Below are 21,201 nucleotides of genomic sequence, written 5' to 3'. Positions count from 1 at the left end.
GCAGCACGTGCGCATAACTGGTTCTGAGAGGTAAAAACGTGGACAGGCGTAACCATGGCAACGAGTGGGGTGATGACAACAGAAACATAGACTGATAAAAGGTGCTGCTAGTCATTCCTTCACGCAGTCCTGAACAATCTGTTTTCAGCAGAGGAGTAACAGTACGGCTGCTCGCTCAGCAAGCACAACACGACAGTGCTGAGACCTGCTTCACATGGTGCGTTTGCATGCCAAATTCGTGAGCTTGTATTACTCCCAGTTTCACTTTCTGGTTTGTGCATTTAGCCAGGATGCAGTGACACAGGCTGCCGTCACTCTCAGCTCTTCAGCACAGGAAGCAGCTCACTCATTCTCAGCTTGGTTTGCTGTCTAATGTAACTTTTCAAACAATGACCAATGTTAGTAACACCATATTGTTGCTGTCACTTAGAGCCACCTACTAAAACAAGTGGAAAAGCAAAATCAGAAGATGGAAATACCTTTGAGTAATGTAATCTCATTTTGGATCGACTTGTGCTTCTCCATTGTTGGCCTCTTTAAGAAGAACAGTATTGAGAGTTGCTGTTGAAGCTTCAAGAATTTCTGCTGAAGTGACCCGAGAGCCTGAAATTTTTGTCTTTTCTGTCCGAGCCAATGCAGGTCTGCTCTGTTTTGGTTGGGGTCTTGCACCATGTGCACACACTCACTCACAACTTGGTTTCCCTCCCATAAAACATGCACACACGCAAACAAACAAAAGGCTCCGCCCCCTTTACCTCTTTATTTTCTTAAAGCCTGACACTCATTTACTGACTGATCTCCTCAGGTAATTGGGATGTACAGAAGAGTAATTTGAAATAACACAATTATAGAGGAATGTACCTACAAAAATATCGCATAGTGTTGCAAAGTGAGTCATACAGTATATGTTGATTTTGTGTATGTGCACAACTCCCAAGTGTTTACATGTCTTCAGCGCCCTCATGTGTTAAACCAATCGACTCCAAATAGATAACCACCTTGACACCACATTTAGAGTTCCGGAGGTAAACTGACATCCAGACAGAGTCTGTACAATGGAAGGAAATGGAGGCCTCTTCAATAAAAACAAGTATTCAAGCATAATGACATATGCACGCATCTTTAAACAACCAATAAAATACTTTATCGAGTTTAATTTTAATACTGAAGGTTGTAGACAATCACAGAAGCAGTACAGAGGTAACTAATATCTGTTTATCTCTTTTTATTTGTTTAATTTAAATAACTGAGAATGCAATCTTGCTTTGATTGATGAGGAAAATGATCAGGATCCAATGTCCAACATCACAGTCCAGAGACATCTTCAATAGGATGACTGAGGACTCTAAGTGTCCCTGATGTATGAATGTATGTATGTATGTGTGTGTGTGTGTGTGTGTGTGTGTGTGTGTGTGTGTGTGTGTGTGTGTGTGTGTGTGTGTGTGTGTGTGTGTGAGCTCATGTTTGTCCCCTGTGAATTCCTGCCTGTCACCCATAACCACTGAGGAAGAGACTCAAAAACGGGTTTGTGGACTTCAGCCACCCATTCAGCCACCTTTAAACCTCCTCATCTAGAACAACACACAGCTAAAATACTCACATCAACAGTTCGAGAACAGAATTGTTTTACCGCCATTACATAGAGTATCATCAGGTTCGTAGCCTTTTATAGTGTAGATACTCCGAATGCTCCTGAAATCAACATTTACCATATTCGTATGAGCAATCAAATAGATCTTACGTTTACTGGCACTTACACTTACTTTTGCAGATTATGTCAAATTTTACTCCAAATCATACTTGTTGTGGAGTTTTTATTGGAATATTTGGTTTAATTCGCTAAAGTGAGCATAAAAAAGCAATTGGAGGTTTGCCTCAAAAATAAATGTGGCCCAATCCAGGCCTATTTTCAGACAAAAGGCCTTTTTTGTATCCACAGTCTGGCCGACTTAATCCACCCCTGATTAAAGCTTCTTGCTTTCCAGCAGTAGCACAGTGTCTGGGCAAAGCGGCAGGAAGTGGATTAGAACATATACCATCAACACAAAATAAATGATGTCAAATCAGCCCATCCTCTGGTAATCACTTTGTCTAAGTGCAGCCAGCATCCAGCCTCCATGTAGAGCTATTATTTGACTCAGCTCTTCTCTCACACGTAATAAAAATGACGACTGGAGGAAACAACTGACATGTTTTTGGCAGCGGGTGGAATGGAAGCCTGGCTGTTCAGCTCAGCCAAGGAGAAATCAATCACGTTGTGCATGCGTGGTTTGTGGAAGTGCTTGTGACAGCCATCATCGACAACTTCTTGAGAGTTTGTTTCTGTGCCTAACTTATGCAACACTGACTCACAAGCAAGCGGACTTACAGATGGACCCAGCTGTGTATTTGGCTAACGCCAGGACGACTCTGGACCAGGGCCTCACTCTTTGAGAGTTCGACTCAGGCTCAGACACAGACAACCAGACAAAGCGGGCGAGGAAGGAGCACTTCATGGTAATTGCCAAGTGCCTCTATACAAATGCAACAAAAATAGGGAGGTAGCAAAAGCTGGAAGAAACCACCAACAGTGGCTGCACAGAATGCAAACAAGGAGATTAAAATTAATAAGCATCCACGTTCTCCGACTGATGAGACGGTCATAATTTATCTCTTACTAATAACAAAGCTCAAGGCGCCCTTTAATTGCATGCGGAATTCACAATGGAACCTCATTAATTAAACTTTTTAAACATGAATTCCAGACTCACCCAGCAACACTAAAGGCAACATGCCACAGAAAGCAATGTAAAAACAGGCATAATTTTATTTTAATAGCTGTGCATTCAGCGTTTGGATTGCGTAGACGCTGCCTTTATTGTAAAGCAAACAACAGATTCCTACTCTGCTGCTCCAGGTTACAGCGACAGGGAATCTGAACACCCACAGTGTCTCATAACTTGGTGATGAAGGAAATGGAGTTATGAGGTGTTGGGCTGTTAGGAGTTAGACCAGGTTGAACCAGAGGTATTTGCTTCTGTGACTTATGACAGGATCTTCCAAACAGCAGTTTATAGCCAGTTGGACAGAAGGCAGACTGCCGAAATTTAATTGTTAAGACTTGAGAATCCTCCCAATGTAATACTTTTGATTTTTAACAGTATTAGGTGCTTTACTCGTACAGCAAGACAGAGGGAAAAACACACTTGTGAGTATTTTAAGTTACCCTGAGGATTTTTTGTCCACTAGAAATACACTAGATAAGTATAAATCAAATCATCATGCATAGATTGCACTGACATGGTCCAAAAATACTGATTTGTCTAAATGGATGCATAAAAGATTGCCATTACAGTACAGTATTTTAAAAGTAGAATCTTTAGACTTCCAAGAATAAGAATGGTCCTGGAATGCAGTGCTATTCATGCAGAGCATGAAAAGGTTTTCAACTCATTGGAAGCTATTCAGTTTTGTCCTCCCACTCTATTTATGAGTGAAAACTTCATTATAGGTCTGCTGTATCCTGCAGTTCCCAGCATGTAACAGCAAAACGGCACCCTGTTGATGATGGTCATAAAGTTGATTAAAGAACCAAATGATACGAACGCAGACATACACTTGCAACAGCTGATGAAGCAAGTATGAAAACATACTGTGTACATGTATCTATTATATATAGATGTCTTCCCTATCACCCTGGGATGTTTGATAGTTCATATTTTTTGCTAAATACATACAAAACACTAAATTATCTTAACATGCTTTGCTGCCTCCAAAAGTCCTGAACATCTATTTTACATGGAACTGAATTCATTGAGACAATATGAACTTGAACTACACTCTAATTATTAGTATTCTTTCGATAGTCTTAATATTTTGTCCATGGATCATTGTGATTTTATTTCACTAAAGTAATTGTCAAAGTATAAAGGATTATTTGAGCAACATCTGGAAAAATAAGATCTGATGCAGTGCAATATTCTCTTTTAATGATGAACTGTTGCCATGAATAAGGACACAGGGGTTGTTCCTATTCTGGTGATGCTGCAGCATCACCTTCTGTTCTCATGTCAGCAGCAGTAATAAATGAGTCACCGAGGCGGCTGTGCTGTGAAAACCTGGCTAGATACAAGACTTTTCTGGAGCTGATGAGAATCATCTCCATCTTGCTGGCAGATGTGCACCATCATACAAACCTTGTAATGCAGTAAATGTTACAGTACACATACAGGAACAGAAGTTGTAAACATTTAGCACATTTTTTCAAGCAAAGATAACATAAATACAGTAAATGCAGCATTACAGAACCACTTTTCAGGCTCACCGGGTAAAATTGTTAAAAACTCACAACTAATCATTGCAGACAGTCGTCTTTGTGTTATTGTAATAAAAAAAGACAGGTGTTTGGAAGGAAAAAAGAGAGGATAAAAAAGGGGCAGTCAAAAAGGCTTGGAAATAGCAATGAAACGGCTTCAGCTTTGTCCATTTCTATTGCCGTCAGGTGTTTATTGTTCCACATAAAAACTGCTCCTGGCTCAGTTCTTTTGACTGGTAGGCCCGCTGTGGAAGTCCAGACAAAACATTCCTTCTGTCTGAGGTCACCCAGTCGCTCAAATCTCCGGCCCAATGAGGCGGCTTAGAGCCCTGGGCAGCAGTCAGCAGGGGAGCAGCCCCACTGCTGAGGGAGTCAGTCTCGCGTTAGAATGTGTTTCGAACAGCTCGCCCGGGGGACCTAAAAACTGATGACCGCATCGTGCTGATCAGACGTATATGGAGACGAGCCGTATCAGTTTTGCAATTGCCATAATCTTTTTTTATGTTGTTTAATAAACACGTCAAGTCTGCATTTATATCGCTCCAATTTGTGCTGAATTTACTCTCAAGCATGTCAAAGTTCCTCGTGTATACAAGGCTAAAAGGAATTTCTTACTGTTGACAGGCAAACATTGCGCAGCTGTTAAAACTGTAACAAGGAGCGAGTTTTCCTACCGAACCGATATCTGCAAGGCTGGTGAGGAATTCTGGGAATTGAGGCAGAGAGGAAACAATGCAAGGAGAAAATGACCCTGCCAGATTGCCTCCCACGTCCCTCCCTAAAAGACTGGGTCCCAAAGGAGCCTTTAACTTTTGTGAGGTCACTCCCGACAAAGGTGAACACTAGAAGGTCCTCATCCAAGTTTCTTCCTATTTACGAAAGGAAACAGTATAAATAGGGTGCAATCAGATCCACCACCCACACAGATAGTCATGCTCTTTAATTTAAGTAGCCGGAGATGAACACTCACAGCTTAATTTAGACCTCAGTCATCAGATTATAGGACACATTAGAGATGTCCTGTGGGAATGAAACCCTTCTGCTCACCGCGGAAACCCAGTCACCATTTTTGTTGTAGATTATCATATTTGTTATGAGGCCAGAGCTCCACTAGAGGCTGTGCTTGCCCTGCAAAGCCAAAACACCACAGTTAGGGTACTTTAGGGTACTTAAGGCAGGAACCTATATAGGTTAATCTGCAATTGAAGCATTCTGTTAGAAATACTTGAATAAACCAAACTAAACCATCTGAGGCGCAACGCTCCAGGGGCTGGGATGCTGGATGTTCACATGAAGCTGGAAACACGGTCCTTGCCAGATAATACCTCCCATGAGCTTTAAGGGAAAAGTACGTGAAGCTGGGAGTTTGGGACGAGTCCAGCAGTGAAGATGGAAAAGCGGGACATTGCTGCGAGCTCGCATCACTGTTGGGGCTGTTGGGACTTGGCATTGACAGCGGTCCCGGCTGATGTGGTCACCAGTGGGCAGATCTGAGTGTGTGGGCTCACACATGGCTTTGAATGGGGCTCCACACACGTCCTCGACCCTTCATCCAATAGTTCCTCCAGATGCAGCTTGGAGAGATCATAAGCACCACAGATTTGTTCCATCACACACAGCTTCACCTCCCTTTGATTCAGTTAAGGTTATCTCTGTGCCTGTTTTGGACAAAGAAATGAGAATTGACGAAAGCGGTTCATTTTTCAGGGTTGAAACACAATAATGTAGAGCAACATAAAAATGTACTCAAGGTCTACTGTTTTCACTTCCAATGATGAATCCTTCTCAGTCCTATTTCAGAACCCAGGCTACTTCCTGTCTTGTCTCGCCCCTGAGTTCCTCATCATGTCTCTGTGACGACTGACAGGGAATTTGCTGAAGGCGGCGGCAGTCTGGCCACAGGTCACAGAGCCCGTCTCTGAGGGACTCATCCTTCATTTTGGTTTTCCCAGCACTGACATCATGTGTCTGTCACTTTCTTTAACAAAATCCTAAGATCTACTGCCTCCTACTGTTAGTCATGCAAAATAGATTCCTAAATGTTCTTAACCCTGACAGAGAGGTATAGCAATAGCTCAACCCTATGCTTATTAGATGCTCAGTGTTCATATATGTTGTGTAATTAAGGCATTTTTGTCTTCCCATGAAGCAACACACTTAAGGTTCCCTCCGAATAACTATGATATAAATGTAATGTTCTAAAAATCATCCTGGACTGCCCTTAATGCAACTTTCAACTGAGTTTAAGAGCTCCCTCATGGCTATCCCTCATGGCCTTCAACTGTGAATTCATGGTATGAATTTAAAAGCTAAATGAGTGATGTATATTAGAGGTCACAGCATTCCACAGCCTCATATAAGCCGGAGTGGTTGTGCCAGATATCTGCTGTGTTTGTCTTCCTTAACTGTGTTAACAGCTGTAAAAACGGAGCCAGATAAAGGTAAAATATTGTCGACTGGTCTTTCTAGGCAATGCACACTTATGTCAGGTATTTCAAGCACATATTCTGATTGGATTAAAGGTCGTCGACAGCAGCCACAGCCCATTCTTCGCCACTTCCTGATACAGCCATGTTAAAATGCAGCTTCCAGAAGAACAGGAAGGCCAGAATTAGCACCAATTTAAACATACCATAACAAAAACAAACAATCTGGGTTTTTTTGCACGAATGGAGCGAAAATGGCTACGCCCATGTGGATCAATGGACACATGATGCATGGGAATTCCTGTTTAGATTTACAGAAGCCTATCATCTCAGAGGACACTTTATCTATGAATCAACCAGGCCTTTTATGTAACACCAGTTTGTGCAGCCCTTCTTGGTGAAACAGGGAGCCGGCCACACCATTTAGGGTCATTTTTATGAGTACATCTTCTGTCAAAAGCTGAAGATAATGCGTCCGCGGAAGGCATTTGGAAAGGCTAACAAGCTTTAGTGCACCGTCTTTGGTACCTCCGACCAGAAGAGATTAAGTGCTAACAGAGGAGAATGCAGCAAGTTATTCCTCCTGCATGACAGTGGGAACTTCAGAGAGAACATCAGCGTGTTCCGGCTCTGTGTGTGCGTGTGTGCACGTGGGTCACATTCCCCCCATTTTCAGCTGTGCGGGGTGACTTGCTTGGACATTCCCAGCCCATGTGGTGGCCATCACAGAGGCAGGCACCAGTTGCCCTGAATTCCACTGACCAGCAATAAAGTCATTACTTTTTCGGTTTCAGGAAATGAGAGGTCTGACGCCAGTAAAGGGTGACACTGTCATAAAGGGGACCTCGTATTTGTCACTATCTGCTAATAGCAAATGTCAGATCATGTGCAGTGTGGTGGTGGTGGTGGGGGGGGATTTCCATTATTACTCACTCAGAGGCTAATAACTACAAAGTCTATTTAAGTGCCATTGCAAGTAGTGCTTCCACTTTGCTCTGGTGTCCAGGTCGTGGATGGAACTCGGCGGGAACAAAGTTCCTCCAGCTATCATGACGATGCTGTCCTCCCTCAGAAGAGTGCTCCTCCACACTGGACACAAAGGTTGCTGGCTTTTCTAGCCAGAATGAGACAGAAGCTGGATGAACTACTGTGAAATCATCTCCCTCAACACAGCAGCTTTTGCAGAATTTTGCACCTGTTTCTTTTTAAAACTGTACCCAGGGTTTTCAAGTAATGATTTCTTCATTTAAATGAATAATTATTGAGAAAAACAGATAAAAGGTTAAAATAAATGAATGGCAGCTTTATCTTTAGGTCAAACACTGCCTTCCATTACTGCGTGACAGAAAAAGACCTACACCTGTCATTGTAATCTGAAAATACCACAACTATTGCAGTAGTAAAAGTAAAAACATTCCTGAGTGTAATTCAGACAACAGTTGTGGGTCAGTTTAGTGAAAACAAAAAAGTAAAACTCTCTAAATTCAAACACCTTATCAGACCCAAACTATTCAAGAACAACTATGCACAAACTGTCTTGATATAAGTAAGATTAAGTTTATGGTTCTATTGGGAGGCTAATTACACTCACAGAAGCTGTAATTAGAGTTTGATGTGCTGGTGGCAGTGACAGCAGTAGGTTTAACATCTTTACAGCAGTCAGAGAAGAGTCCGTTTTTATTTCAACCTTCAACCAATTTTTTCCGTCAACTTAATGATGACTCTAAGGAGTTGTGACGCCACAAAGACGGACTAAAAAAAGTGTCAAAGTCCCACCCTGCAGTACAGAGTCCTTTTGTCCAATAGGCCAGGTGTTACAGCCTCATAATATTTCCACACAAATGTGTTTTCCACTCCTTTTTTCCCCCTCTCAAACCACAGAACCATGACTCTAAACTCAAGTAAAACACTCAAGGAGACAATTTAAACATTAAAATACCACAAAGCCTTTTGTTTGTATGAGAGGAGCAGCAGCCCGGCGTGGGACACAGGTCCAACCCTGCTTGTTTTAGTGAGATCTGAGCAGGCTAAAACGGACCTGACAGCTTCCACTTGATCCGCATCCTTAATGAGTTCTCCAACTACTCAAACCCAAAGACGTTGTCAGGTGAGGTGGTGGCTGGTTAGGGGGGGACTGACATCTTAATCTACATGACGGATGCAGAACGTCCAGCAGAGAAAACAGCAGATATGCATCTTTCTGACTCAGCAATGTCAGGCTGGAGCGTGACTTTGACAGTGTTGTGTGGAAAGTCAGCCATTCTATAAGTCTGGAAAGCTTTAAGGTGTATCTGCGTGCACTCTGGGAAACATCTGCAACGATATCAATTGAATAAAACAGCTGACTCACTTAAATGGTCACTACAGTATAAACTCACTCCCTGCTTCTTGTAAAAATTCCATCGTTTATTCCTTCAAGTTAATCTTTCTCACCCACACGCACGCCTTCCCTCCCTCACACACTAACAGTAATAAAACAGCAGAGTTTCAGCTATTAAAGAACCGCGAGCTTCTGTCGTGAGATGAAGTTGGGTGCTTGACAGGAAGGCCTGCAGATTAGAGGAGCATCCCTCCAAAGATTCCTCTCCCTCTCCCATATAAGGTTGGAAAGGAAACACAGCCACACTAATCAGGCCCTGCCTCACGGTAACCTTCGACATGATCTGTGTTGATCTATCCCAGAGAGCATTATGCTGCCGGACGCGTAGAAGAAGAAGTGTATCAAAAAAAGAGTGCTGTTTGGCTTTGCTTGATGTGGTGGATTTAAAATCTGATACAGAGAAAATGTTGCTGGGATTTTCCTGTTGGCACTATGGGTTTGTGAGCACAGCTTGGCTGCGCTGCACTAACAGGAAATGCCCCATGATATCATCCAATTTGGGACGCGCAAACGTCGAGTTGGCAGGTTTTCTATTAAGGGACAAGTTTCCATGAACAGTTCACCGGACGGTGACGTTTGCGCACAGCTGACCTCGATAACGACTCCACACCGTGCTGAGAACTGAGAACTGTGCAAATAAAAGTTTGGTTTTACTGCAGAGGGGCTGGCAAAAAAAAAAGTAGATGTTTAACTGGTGTTATGGCAGGGTTATGGCATATGGCAGGGCTTTGTCATCATGTTGATTGAAGCTTTATAAGGTTGCACTAGATGCATCAGGTGATCCTTTAGAGGCAGTATCAGAAAAATAAGCTAATTAGTAAACTAAACCCAAGTGAAACTATAGACTAACCGTCTTAATCTGGTTTACAGTTCAGAAAGATGTAGCATTTCCATAAGAGCAGGTTGTTGTGGGTTCAACGATTCCACCGGTCTCTTTATTCACATTTCTCTGGAACTAGCAGCTAAACGGCAAAAGAAAAGACGGTCTACCTCTCCCTCAGCTAACATGACTTCTGTAACCCTGACCAGCCGTTGGAGCAGCAGGAGAGGAAATGAAAAGAGTTTTGCTGCTCACGATCTGATGAGGGAAACCCGACATGGACACATGCGCCGTTCAGGCATGCTAACATATTCATACCCAGCTGCCTCTTTCCTTTGAAAGTGAGTTTATTTACTTTCAAATCTGTGCAACACGTCAATTCTGACCCCACAGTGGGACAATTGTCAATTGTCACCCATAAAAATAGAGCTGGACAGAGTCATTGTTTCTTGTCAAAAAGGACACAGACCATCGTTCGACATTCACTCGTTTTCATTTCAAGATTTTTTAATTTCAGAAAAGTATTTAACGTTTACTTGACAAGCAATTATGGAATTTAAATTGCCCTTAGCAGACGATCACTTACCAGAAATATCCGTTTTGATTCGTCAGTTCAATGCAGCTATATTTAGGGGATATTTTAAGCCCTTAGGGGCATAGGACAGGGCTTTGCAGGGCACATGCTGGGTAAAGTATGTATACCAGCCATGTCTGCGCACCCTCAGCAGTCCCCTGACATGAACAAGGCAAGCCCCCACTTAGGCTGGCTGGTAACATCAGCTGCTACAGAGCAAATTGTGTTAGGAGACGGCCAGTCCTCTGCCATCCAGCCAATTACAATTCAGGCAGCGTTTTCAGATTAAAAAAAAAAACTTTAATGCACTTTTATTACATTTTATCGCACTTAGAGAACATCCTTCCCATCAGAGGAAAAACTGCGAATACAAATGTTCTCGCTACACTTATGTGCATATGGAGCCACAATAAGACTAAAATACTATTTGCAGGGCTATTTAGGGCAGGAAGGAAGTGAGGCTGTAGTTTGAAATGGCGACACTAAATAGCTTCTATAAATACCAGTGCTATGCTTACAGTGACAATGCTAATGTGCAAATGTTTAGTGTATCTGTTTACTATGTCAGCAGTGACCCGTGCTAACGTCCCCCAGCTCCAAGCATGGAGCAGCTTGGAGCTGTCGGGACAGTGAGGACACCAGTAAGATGAACTTTGAGGGTGTCGTTCTCTGGATATTTCATCTTAGACTGATCGTACACGTTAAATAATTAATAAATCAAGGTGTACTGGACAAATGTCTCATTTTGACCACTTATTTTCATGTATTAACTTCAAAATACAATTTTGACCATAAACCTAGCTGGTGTTTTGACATTTAGACAGACAGGAAATCCAAAGGTGGTAGGGTGAGGGGACCTTTTATGTCAGAAAGACAGTGTTTTATCCTGTGACCTTGTGAACACAAGTCAAAAGGAGGCAATATTAACTTTTAGTTACACACAGCTGGAAAAGAAATAGGACTTGTGGGACAATGTCCTGCACTTTTTATACTGTCCTATTAAAGGTTGTCTCATTTCCCCATAGCTGCTCTACACCAGAGGCATTTAAAGATGGTGTCAGAGAGGGGAGAGCCACTTTTCCTGCAAGCTAAAGAAAAGGTCAACAGTTTTCAGGATCCCTGGCAAGAGATTTACATAAATTTAATATTGGCTTGCCTCTCACAAGGCTTCCTTTCACACACTTCAGCACACATGTCAAAAAACTTGGATACGTACAAATATAACGGTTAACTCTCCTTTTTTATGAAGAAGCCGCGTTAGACAGCAACAATCATGACAAGTCACTTTATTTGGTTGCATCTCAACCCGTATGAGCAGCATGCTCTGAAAAATGACTGCAGGAAACACTCTTATTGGCTGTGTCATCACTGTGCCTTAATAAGGAGAGCAGGACCTCAGAGGAGCACTGACGCTGTCAAGTAGGAGCACAGAGGAACGTCTAGAACATAAACACCTGCCACCGAGCTTCTGCTTCCCATTAGACGGAAACACAGATGCGCACGCCGACAAATACAACCGAGCAAACACATTCCGGTGTTTTTGTTTCCTATCAGCCGTTCACCCTTTCCTCAGTGCTGTCACCAAAAAAAATCTCCACTGTATTTGCACTTGATAAGACTATCCTCTGATGTCACAAAGCAGTCCACCCTTTGTCCCATGAATTACTAAGCAAATGCAACGCCAGGGAAACCAGACGGATTTCATCGACGTTGTTGTTTACAGCACAAAAAAGCATCACCTCAAATCGCACGTAAATCGTCTCCTGCTGACAACTACGATCGAAGCAAGAAAAAACAGTGTTTCAGCCGACTTTCGGTGGGACCAAAAGAGGAATTAAAAAGTGAAAACTGGGGCAATATTTATAGAGGCGCTGTCCTGCTTACTGATGTTCCAAGAAACAGGCAGGATGAAAAGTGAAAGACACACGGGTGAGAAACTCCTGGAGGTGTGTTGGGATCCTTCCCTCACCTCTTCACTGCATTAGAATAAAGACAAGACCATCGCGTTGTGATTTTAATGACAGGGTAAGCAGCCTGAAGAGGCCAGAGGACAAGCTCTGTGGTGTCCATTAACAGCATCGGCTCCAACGTCCTCTGCTGAGTCTGGTTAAAGGATAACAATCAGCACACAATCGGTGCGATCGCGGGTCAGAGGTCAACGGAGCAGGACCGTGGCAGCGGTCACATATCAAGGCGATCCGATGCTGTAAATCCGCTGGGCTCCCAGAGGCATCGTGGGAGAGTGACGGCGAACATGTGCCGCAGTTAATAAGGCCCTGAGCACTCAGGTGATGCTGAGCCACTCTCTGTTTCACTGACGTCAAGTCATCAAAAGAACATGTAAACCGTCACAGGTTAGCACCTGCTCAGAGATGGACGCCCATCCACGGCACACACACACACACAGACACACACAGAGGGTCTCTCCTGTCACTGCAGCTGCTGCACGTCCAGACTCACCTTTATACTTCTCTCTGACGTTCTCATACGCCTGGATGAAGTCCTGCTCCTCGGCGTTTGGAGGCAGGTAGGCGGGCTCGTACATGGCCATGCCGGCACTCTCGCCCTCTTCTCCTCCTCCTCGGCGTCTCTCCTCTGTCTGACTGTGTGTTGCGAGGTGTGTGTGTGTGAGGAGAGAGAGAGAGAAGAGCCTGTGCTGTCCTCTTTCCACTCTCTCAGCTGTGTTGTGAACCCTCAACAGCTCACAACTTCATTTCTCAGTCCAACACCACCTACACCCCTCCGCCCCCTCCTCCCCCTCCCTGCCTTTTCCATATACCCTCCCGTAGCCTCTAATATAATGTCAGGCCCCTCCTCTTAAAGCCACACAGCCTGGGCTGCCTCACACAGGCACACACACACACACATAGTCTGCTGTTTGCCAAACACAGCAGTATGAACTCAGTGTGACAACGTCATTTCTCTTAACGCTGTAAATTCAGTAAATTTCAGAAACGTGTCCAACATTCTCGTCCCACCGAAATTTGTGCATTTGAGATATTACATTTATGAATATCACAATGGCTGATGTATCCACTGATAGCTAGACTAGATGTCAGATAAGTTACTTCTATCAGAATGAGTCTTTTGTGACCAGCCCTGGTGTGTTATCGCCAACATGAGCAGCCATGCAAAATCCTCTACTCTATAAACACAATTTCAGCATTTAAAGTCCAACACCTGGCACATTAAAGTAATAAAGGATAAATCACAGCCACGCCAGCATCACAAATAGTATCAGGTTGTGATTAATGACCTGCCTGATTTAAAAAAAAAATGAAATAAAGGTGAAAGTGAAAGGAAGAGCATCTCCCTCCCTTTGGCCAAGCTGTAGCCTGACGTCTGGAAGGGGAAACTCAGTCCTAATATCAGACATTACTTTGACCAAGCGTTGCCCTCACCAGTTTTCCGGAGAGGAAACCTGACAAATCCAGACCAAAAATCTCCCTGCTGATGTTGCTGCTCCGCTGTCAAACAGGAAGCAGGAGCAGGGACACACGGGGGCACGCCAGGAAACCAGCATGCTTCCATGATCAAAACTATACAGCAGTTGTCTGAACAACTTTTTATTTTGATAAAGATTAAAGAGATAAAATAAAGTGTGTAATAGATGCAAGGCTCCATGTGACTGTGAGGTCAGTGACTGCTGGGTAATGTGTGGGAACTAACTGGAAGCTAAATGCTCAGCACCTCAGTCATGATTAATACTTGCTGACACACATCTCACTGCTATAAACATCTCAGTAGTGACATTTGAGGGATACTTAAATTTCAAACAGGGTGCTCACTGGATATTTCTAGTTTGGCGTCTACATCCCAACAGCTGGAGTGCCAATTCTTGCCCCATGTCATCTGATTATTCAATTAAACTATAAATACTTTAAACCGCTAATGAGTGCATGACTTCGGCGAGGCTGTGAAAAAAAAAGGATGTGAATCTTCAACACTTGTTCACTTTCGCACAGTCACGGTTTTGGCTTCATTTAAATGTGTGTTCTTATATTTACAGATGCTTCGTCACAAACGAATATCAGACCGTGAGACCCTTTCTGACAGGCCTAAAGTGGAGACATGCTCTCACCTCTTCAACCACCCAGTCTGATGTCTGACACATTTCTCCATCGGGAATCTGTGGATAGTGTTACATAGAGCAATAACGTGGCCATGCTGTTGGAACAACAGAAGCCGAAGTGCAGGCTTTTAAACCAGCCCTCGCTCTCTTAGCTGGCTATAATCACTTAGGTGAAACCACCGATGTCCAGAGGGGTAAAAGGAAAAAATCTGTTTCGATTCTTTTGCCAGGAACTGACCCCTTCCGTTACGGCTCATTTACAGAGTTACCCAAACTGATGGTGACTTTCAGCATTCCTTCCAAATGCTGCTCATAGTGGCAGAGGTATAAAGGTCAGATGTGATAAATAAGGAGGGGTCTTCAATAAAACTCCTCCAGGATCATAAAAACTTTTGAAAGAAATGTGTTTCTCTCCTGCACCAGGGGCACAAAAGTTGACTTTATAACCTCTGCTATTTGAGGGGGTGGGAAATGAAGCACATTTTCCAGGAGCTGGTGTGACTCTCCTTCATCAAGCCCCTTTCTGTTCATTGTAGCTTCTTAGACGTGCAGCGCCACCTATTGGACAAATGGTGTAGTAAACTCTAGGGAATAAACTGTGTTTCGACACTGGAACTGAGAAGCCAGGTTTATCTTGAATAGTAGATAAGCTCTAAGAGCACTACCATCAAAATGTCAGGATAACCTTTACAAATAATACTGAGGACTATGTTTAGAAGATGTTGATTCAGAGTAATAGAATAAAATACAATGTGAAAATGCCAAGGTATGCATATGATGGCCTGTGTGTGTGTGTGTGTGTGTGTGTGCGCGCGCGCGTGTGTGTGTGTATGAGAGAGAGAGAGAGAGAGAGAGAGAGAGAGAGAGAGAGAGAAAGGGAAGTGTCTGGCTGTGCAGCATCAATATCATATCATAGCCTCTCTGGAATGAATAATTGAGGAGGAGTCAGCAGGGATGTTGCCTGTTTAAGTAGAGCTTGGACTCAAGGATAACTCTATGAAGTACACACACATGCATGTGCACACACGTGCACCTGCTCTCCCAAGGCTGAGCGACAAGAATGATCGCTTAATCACCTAGTGAGTGTTCAGTAGTGTTAAGTTAATTAAACATGATCTAAAACACAATCAATAATATATAGATCACAGGGATTTGAATGTCACACACGTGAGCAATTTGACATGAGCTATACTGTCTAAAGACATAATGGATCTTTTCATAATGGTATCATCTGAGCAGGTCCTCACATAAATCTCAATTTAGTAGCCTTGTACTGCTTTAAGACCTATTCTCACAGATAATGAAAGCGAAAGTGTTTCAGCGCCTTACTGCAGTCCGCCACTAGAGGGCAGTCGCGGTGGTTTGGGCGTCACTTTTGAATACTGACCGTAAAAGATATATCATACCTTCACAGGTCCAAATTTAATAACAACCACAACAACAACAACAACAACAACAACAACAACAATAATATTACTACTACTACTACCACTACTACTACTACTACTACTACTACTACTACTACTACTACTAATAATAATAATAATAATAATAATAATAATAATAATAATAAAAATCATACATCACAGGTATGGTCTATTATTTTAGACAATTTCAGTCAGCCGAGCTCAGGACGAAATCCCGGACTAACCCTGCTGACACAGCTTGCCTCTGCCTCCTGGTGTACGGAGGAAGAGAAGGAGGATGTGAAGGTTTGCCTATTGTGGGCGCTAAGGTCATCAAAACTTCCTCTAGTCTGGCAGGAGCGCAGCATTCCGACAAAACTCCATCAAGTTTCATTGTGCTAAAATTGTCACAGTGGAAGTTAGCATGATGCAGGACATACTGCCCTGATTTAACAATCAAACACAGTAGTTTAGAAACAAGTGGAAAATATATAGTGTAAAATTAGATACAAGTCACAGGTATATGATATCAAGGATAAATGCCACACTGATAACTGCATACTGAACTGTTATTATAAACTGTTATTATAAAGAGACAAATGTCTCTTTATTGCCTCCTAGACTGATGAGAAATGTTCAACAGTACATGTAAAAGTCTCTCAGTGGCATGGACAGGCTACGAGTCCTGTGACCTTCAGCTAGAGGGTGGGGATAATATATTAAGGTGTGCATGGAAGATTAAGATTAAAAATGAGGATATTAATATGAACATACTTTTTTAATAAATCATATGACAGCAGAACAGCAACAGTAGGTATATGATATCAAGGATAAATGCCACACTGATAACTGCATACTGAACTGTTATTATGGTTCATATTGATCATAAACGCATGTGAGTGACTGATTATATCAACCAGCTTTACGTGAGGTGGGACCTAACACTGAGCCAGCGGTTATGAGCACATCAGGGCTGAGGAAATACTAACCCAGAGTGTAAATAAATAATGTGTTTCCTACATTCCCAGAGTTGGACTGAACAGGATTCAAGCCTATTGTTTGAGCAGAAAGGACCACGCCTCTCACTGCTGCTTCCTTGCCTTAATATACACAGCATATCCTGCCTGCACAGGAAATGATCATTTGCATTCTACCTGGTAAATATATTAATATTCAAAAAGGATGAGACACTCCATCATGTAGCCAGGAGGCTGCAGATGTACCATTCGATGCGTCCTACCTGCGATGCGAATCACTGCCCTCTCGGCTGGATCCAGGACCTCCCCAGAGGTCGACTTGGAGCGCTTGATCCTCTGGTGCTTGGACAGGTTCCACGGCAGGGTGTCTCCCGGACAGGGGGCAGCGATCTGCTCCACAGAGGACTCCTGCTCCGGGGTCTGGACCCCATGTCTGTGTTTGCGTTCCGCCATTGCTTCTATTTCTAAAATGATTAACAGACAGATTGGTTTTCAAATGTGGAATGGCAGTCTGCACCAGAGGGACTTATTTCATCCCCCAGACAAGGTTAGGGTTAGGGTTAGCCCCAACCCTAACCCTATACTGGATGGCTCGTTCATCAATCCCCATGACTGGGTGAGCCAGCCAAGAGTCCAACACACATGCAGTGCCTTTTAACCTTTACAAAGGCAGCTACTATGTGTTTTGAGCCTTCTAATGTTTAACAGCTCTGGATGTGGATGACAAGATTAAATGAAAAATATGCTAAAGCGAGAGCATGATATGATGCAAAGCGTGGAACTGGAGACACGATAACAAAATGTAAAGACCTTAAACCGTTTCCATGCAAATCTACATATTCATATTACATCCGGTCTTTTTTTTTACTCTTATCTGGACTTTGGTCAGACCTGGAGACAACGAAGGGAAAATAGTTCATTCAGAAATAGAAATGTGGCCAGAAAACGTCTCATTATGAGAAATTTAATGTGGGCAGGAGAATTTAATGCAACTATTATTCAGTAAAAATCCAACTGCGGCTGTTATCTGTTGTAGAGGCAGCGGAGCCAGACTTTTAGTAACTGCGTGTCAGTGTAACATATTAACTTTCCGTCAGCAAAATGAATTCCTGATCGCTCCCTCATGAGATAGAGGACCTTTGCTTTCAGAATCTGTGAGCTGTTGAATAATTGGAGTAAGTAAATATTCCTGTAGCTCAGGTTCTGACAGCGTCACACCCACTGTACCTTCAAGGACCTGAACTACAGCACAATTCGATAACAGACGTGTGACAGCTTATTATTACAGCTCACCGTTCAAAAACCACGTGTCAAAAATTATACTGTATCCACTGACTTCACAATAATAGTAGTCAAGGAGTCTATGTCAATGAGAATACAATGTACAATCTAAACGACTATTTTTCTTTTTACCTTAGAGATGAGTGAGCATGGACATGTTCAAACAAATTCCATCTCACTTACGGTCATTCTGCACAAGACAGACGTATTAAATAAAGTGCTGCTATGTTGCAGTCAGTTGTAGGACAGTGCTGGCTAACAATGAGAGAGTATGTGATCTGTCTATGATAGTTAAGTGATGGGACCCCTGCAGGACCTGCCTTCTGATGCTGTTGGCAGAATCAAAAAAGTGACAGTGACAGTTCCAATATGAAGGGGATAAGGTTTGTCCTCTAGTTTGGATGGTCTGAGTCAGTGAAAATATAGGGAAGGCTGCATGTCCTGCACCGTTCCAACCACAGCCCGCAGCGTCCCGCTGGTGGACCAATGCACAACACCGGAGCCATGCCGCAATATATGGAAAGAAGGATGACTCAGGGACACCGGGGGCAGATTCACTGCGTTTTCCTACCTTAACGCTGCGCTGGATAGGGACGTAGAATTGTGTCAGTCACTCATGCAGGGATGTGATGGCGCTCCGGTCTGCGTCCAGCAGGTTACTGCCAACCACAACAAAGTCCTGAGAGCCCATGTGTGTGTGTGTGTGTGTGAGAGAGAGAGAGAGAGAGAGACAGAGACAGAGGGGGGGGGGGTAGCTCCTTCCTTTTACGCACGGTGGGTCTGGAGGACGCAAAGTGCGCCGTCATCATGTGGGTTTATTTAGTTGTTGTTTCTCCTCCGAAACCCCTCCCATTTTGATCTCTAGGTATATTTCTCATTCGTTAATTATTAATTCCCGAGCTACGATACTGACAGCAGAGCCCGGAGAGCGTCCAGGCTCTGACGGAAAAATCGCACAGCTCCACGTAACGATATAGATCAACCATTAGCGGGTTTGTTTGCTGGTTGGGTTTTTTTTCTGGGTGTGATGGTGCTGCCGCGGTGAAAATGCCGCAAGGCTCAATGTTCGATTAGTTTGCCTGCTCGTCCCGGGCTGACAGTTGCTGACCGGCACGAGAAAGCTGCACGACGGAACATAAAAATGGTGACACACAAGAGAATCGGAAGTAAATGAGGGGGCAACACCTGAATAAAAGAAGCCATATACTCCGGCTCAGGAGTTCTACAGTGAGCAAGACGAGCTCCAAAACAGTCAGACATGTGTGAAGCAGACACAGTTCCTGAGAAGAGCTCTAAAGCTGCAGGAAGGATAAATGTCTCTTCTTCTCAGAGACACTCCCTGTTTTCGTTTCATTAATGATCTACATCTAAAGTCCCAGAATCCAAGGTTAATATTTTGGCTTTATTTGTAACAAACAGATGGCAGAAAGTCATATTTCTAATTATTAGGAAAGACGTGTGACTCTGTTCTATCCCAATATGTGATGTATTGGCATTGACATGACCCATCTTTGTCAGTATTGCATTAATATATTTTATTCATACCTTCATAACCTGACTGACTGGTCCTCTGACTTGATTAATGGATATGAATACTTCTTCCAGTCATTTTCCAGGCATGTGTGATGGCTAATGTTCACTCACCTCTGCTTCGCAAGGACAAATCACCCATCTAGCCGGTGACAAATGTCTCTTTATTGCCTCCTAGACTGATGAGAAATGTCCAACTCAGTACATGTAAAAGTCTCTCAGTGGCATGGGCAGGCTACGAGTCCTGTGACCTTCAACTAGAGGGTGGGGATAATATTAATATATTATGTGTGTGCATGGAAGATTAAGATTAAACATGAGGATATTAATATGAATATACTTTTTAAATAAATCATATGACAGCAGAACAGTAAAAACATTTGTAATTTGCATTGTGTGCTGTGTGTGAAGTCTGTAAATGTGGGGGTGTTTGGTTTTTAAAATAAATAAGTGCTGTTTTTTAAATAAATAGTTTTATTGGAAGTTACAATGCACAGGACAATAAACACCATATTGAAATAGTCTGTATGGTCAATGTTGGGGGAAATTATTGCTTTGTAATTTTGCTGTTCAAACAAAGGATCAACTCAGTAGTAATGTTTTATTTCACTGAGCTTTACTAAAATCTTAAAATGATCTGTGGAGAATAATAAATTCCATAAAAAAAAAAAAAAGTCTGGTCAATAAACTGAGTCGCTGCAGTTTTGAGAGATTACGTGTTAAATAGCCCCCTCTGGTGGGAAGCTGATGGTTTACATGCAAACTGCCTTTTAATATTATTTTCATGTCAGTATTTGAATTATTAATTCGCATCACTTAATAGTTATATGTATAGTTTTGCAATGGCCATGCAGGTGATATCTAATATTTTTAAAATAAAGAACTTGTTAATAGACTGGCTTACTTTATTAAGAGTGTTAAAGGCTGAACAAGAAGTATCATTTGATTTCTCTGGCTAATAGAATCAAGTTAAAATAAGTGAAAATGATAGAAAACGCCTCATTTCATCGCCTCAACCCAGAATTCACTTAAAAGCGGGCTCAAAAGAGAAAGTGTCTGCCCTCTAGTGGAGATTTACAGACATGCACTCTCCAAGCCTTTGGGAGTGAAATGAAAGTTTACCGCTATAACTTTAACTAGTTTACTACCTTGAAATAATCTCACTGGGGCAAAAAGGAGTAAAAGAGTGAATATATATATAAAAATGGTAACCATATTCTACAATTTCAATTTTTTTTAACCTATTCTTCATGTGAACGATATAAAAAAAACTGTTGGATGTTTTTTTTTGGGGTTATTTTAAATCCTCAAAATCTCTGACCTAACACTCACCACATTGGTAATATTCCTTCCTTTCCTCAATCACTTAATATTCTCTTAATAATATCGCAGTACTCTATTCTCCGGTGAAAAGCCACCGTGAGTCTCTTTCAGATTTAAA

The 21,201-nt window shown here is 42.6% G+C and overlaps 1 protein-coding gene across 4 annotated transcripts in view; it reads right to left on the bottom strand.

The window, feature by feature from the left end:
• LOC101078378 (plectin-like) overlaps nucleotides 1–18,964 on the bottom strand; it is an 82,379-nt gene extending 63,415 nt beyond the window's left edge. For 2 of the 4 annotated variants that reach the window (XM_029838561.1, XM_029838563.1), the window contains exons 1-2: nucleotides 18,802–18,964; nucleotides 17,213–17,413 (exon numbers count right to left, since the gene is read on the bottom strand). In XM_029838561.1, the coding sequence (XP_029694421.1) occupies nucleotides 17,213–17,402 (190 nt within the window). In that variant the 5' untranslated portion in view covers nucleotides 17,403–17,413; nucleotides 18,802–18,964. Of the gene's footprint in view, nucleotides 1–12,954; nucleotides 13,212–17,212; nucleotides 17,517–18,801 lie in introns of those variants that run through there. The other 2 variants (XM_029838562.1, XM_029838568.1) reach the window with 2 other exon arrangements.
• Between the last annotated feature and the right edge of the window lie 2,237 nt (nucleotides 18,965–21,201).

The sequence above is a fragment of the Takifugu rubripes genome, chromosome 7 (assembly GCF_901000725.2).
Source record: "Takifugu rubripes chromosome 7, fTakRub1.2, whole genome shotgun sequence".
Classification (NCBI taxonomy): domain Eukaryota; kingdom Metazoa; phylum Chordata; class Actinopteri; order Tetraodontiformes; family Tetraodontidae; genus Takifugu; species Takifugu rubripes.
The sequence above is the reverse complement of the archived record's forward strand: the minus strand, read 5'-3'. Positions and strand labels throughout refer to the sequence as shown.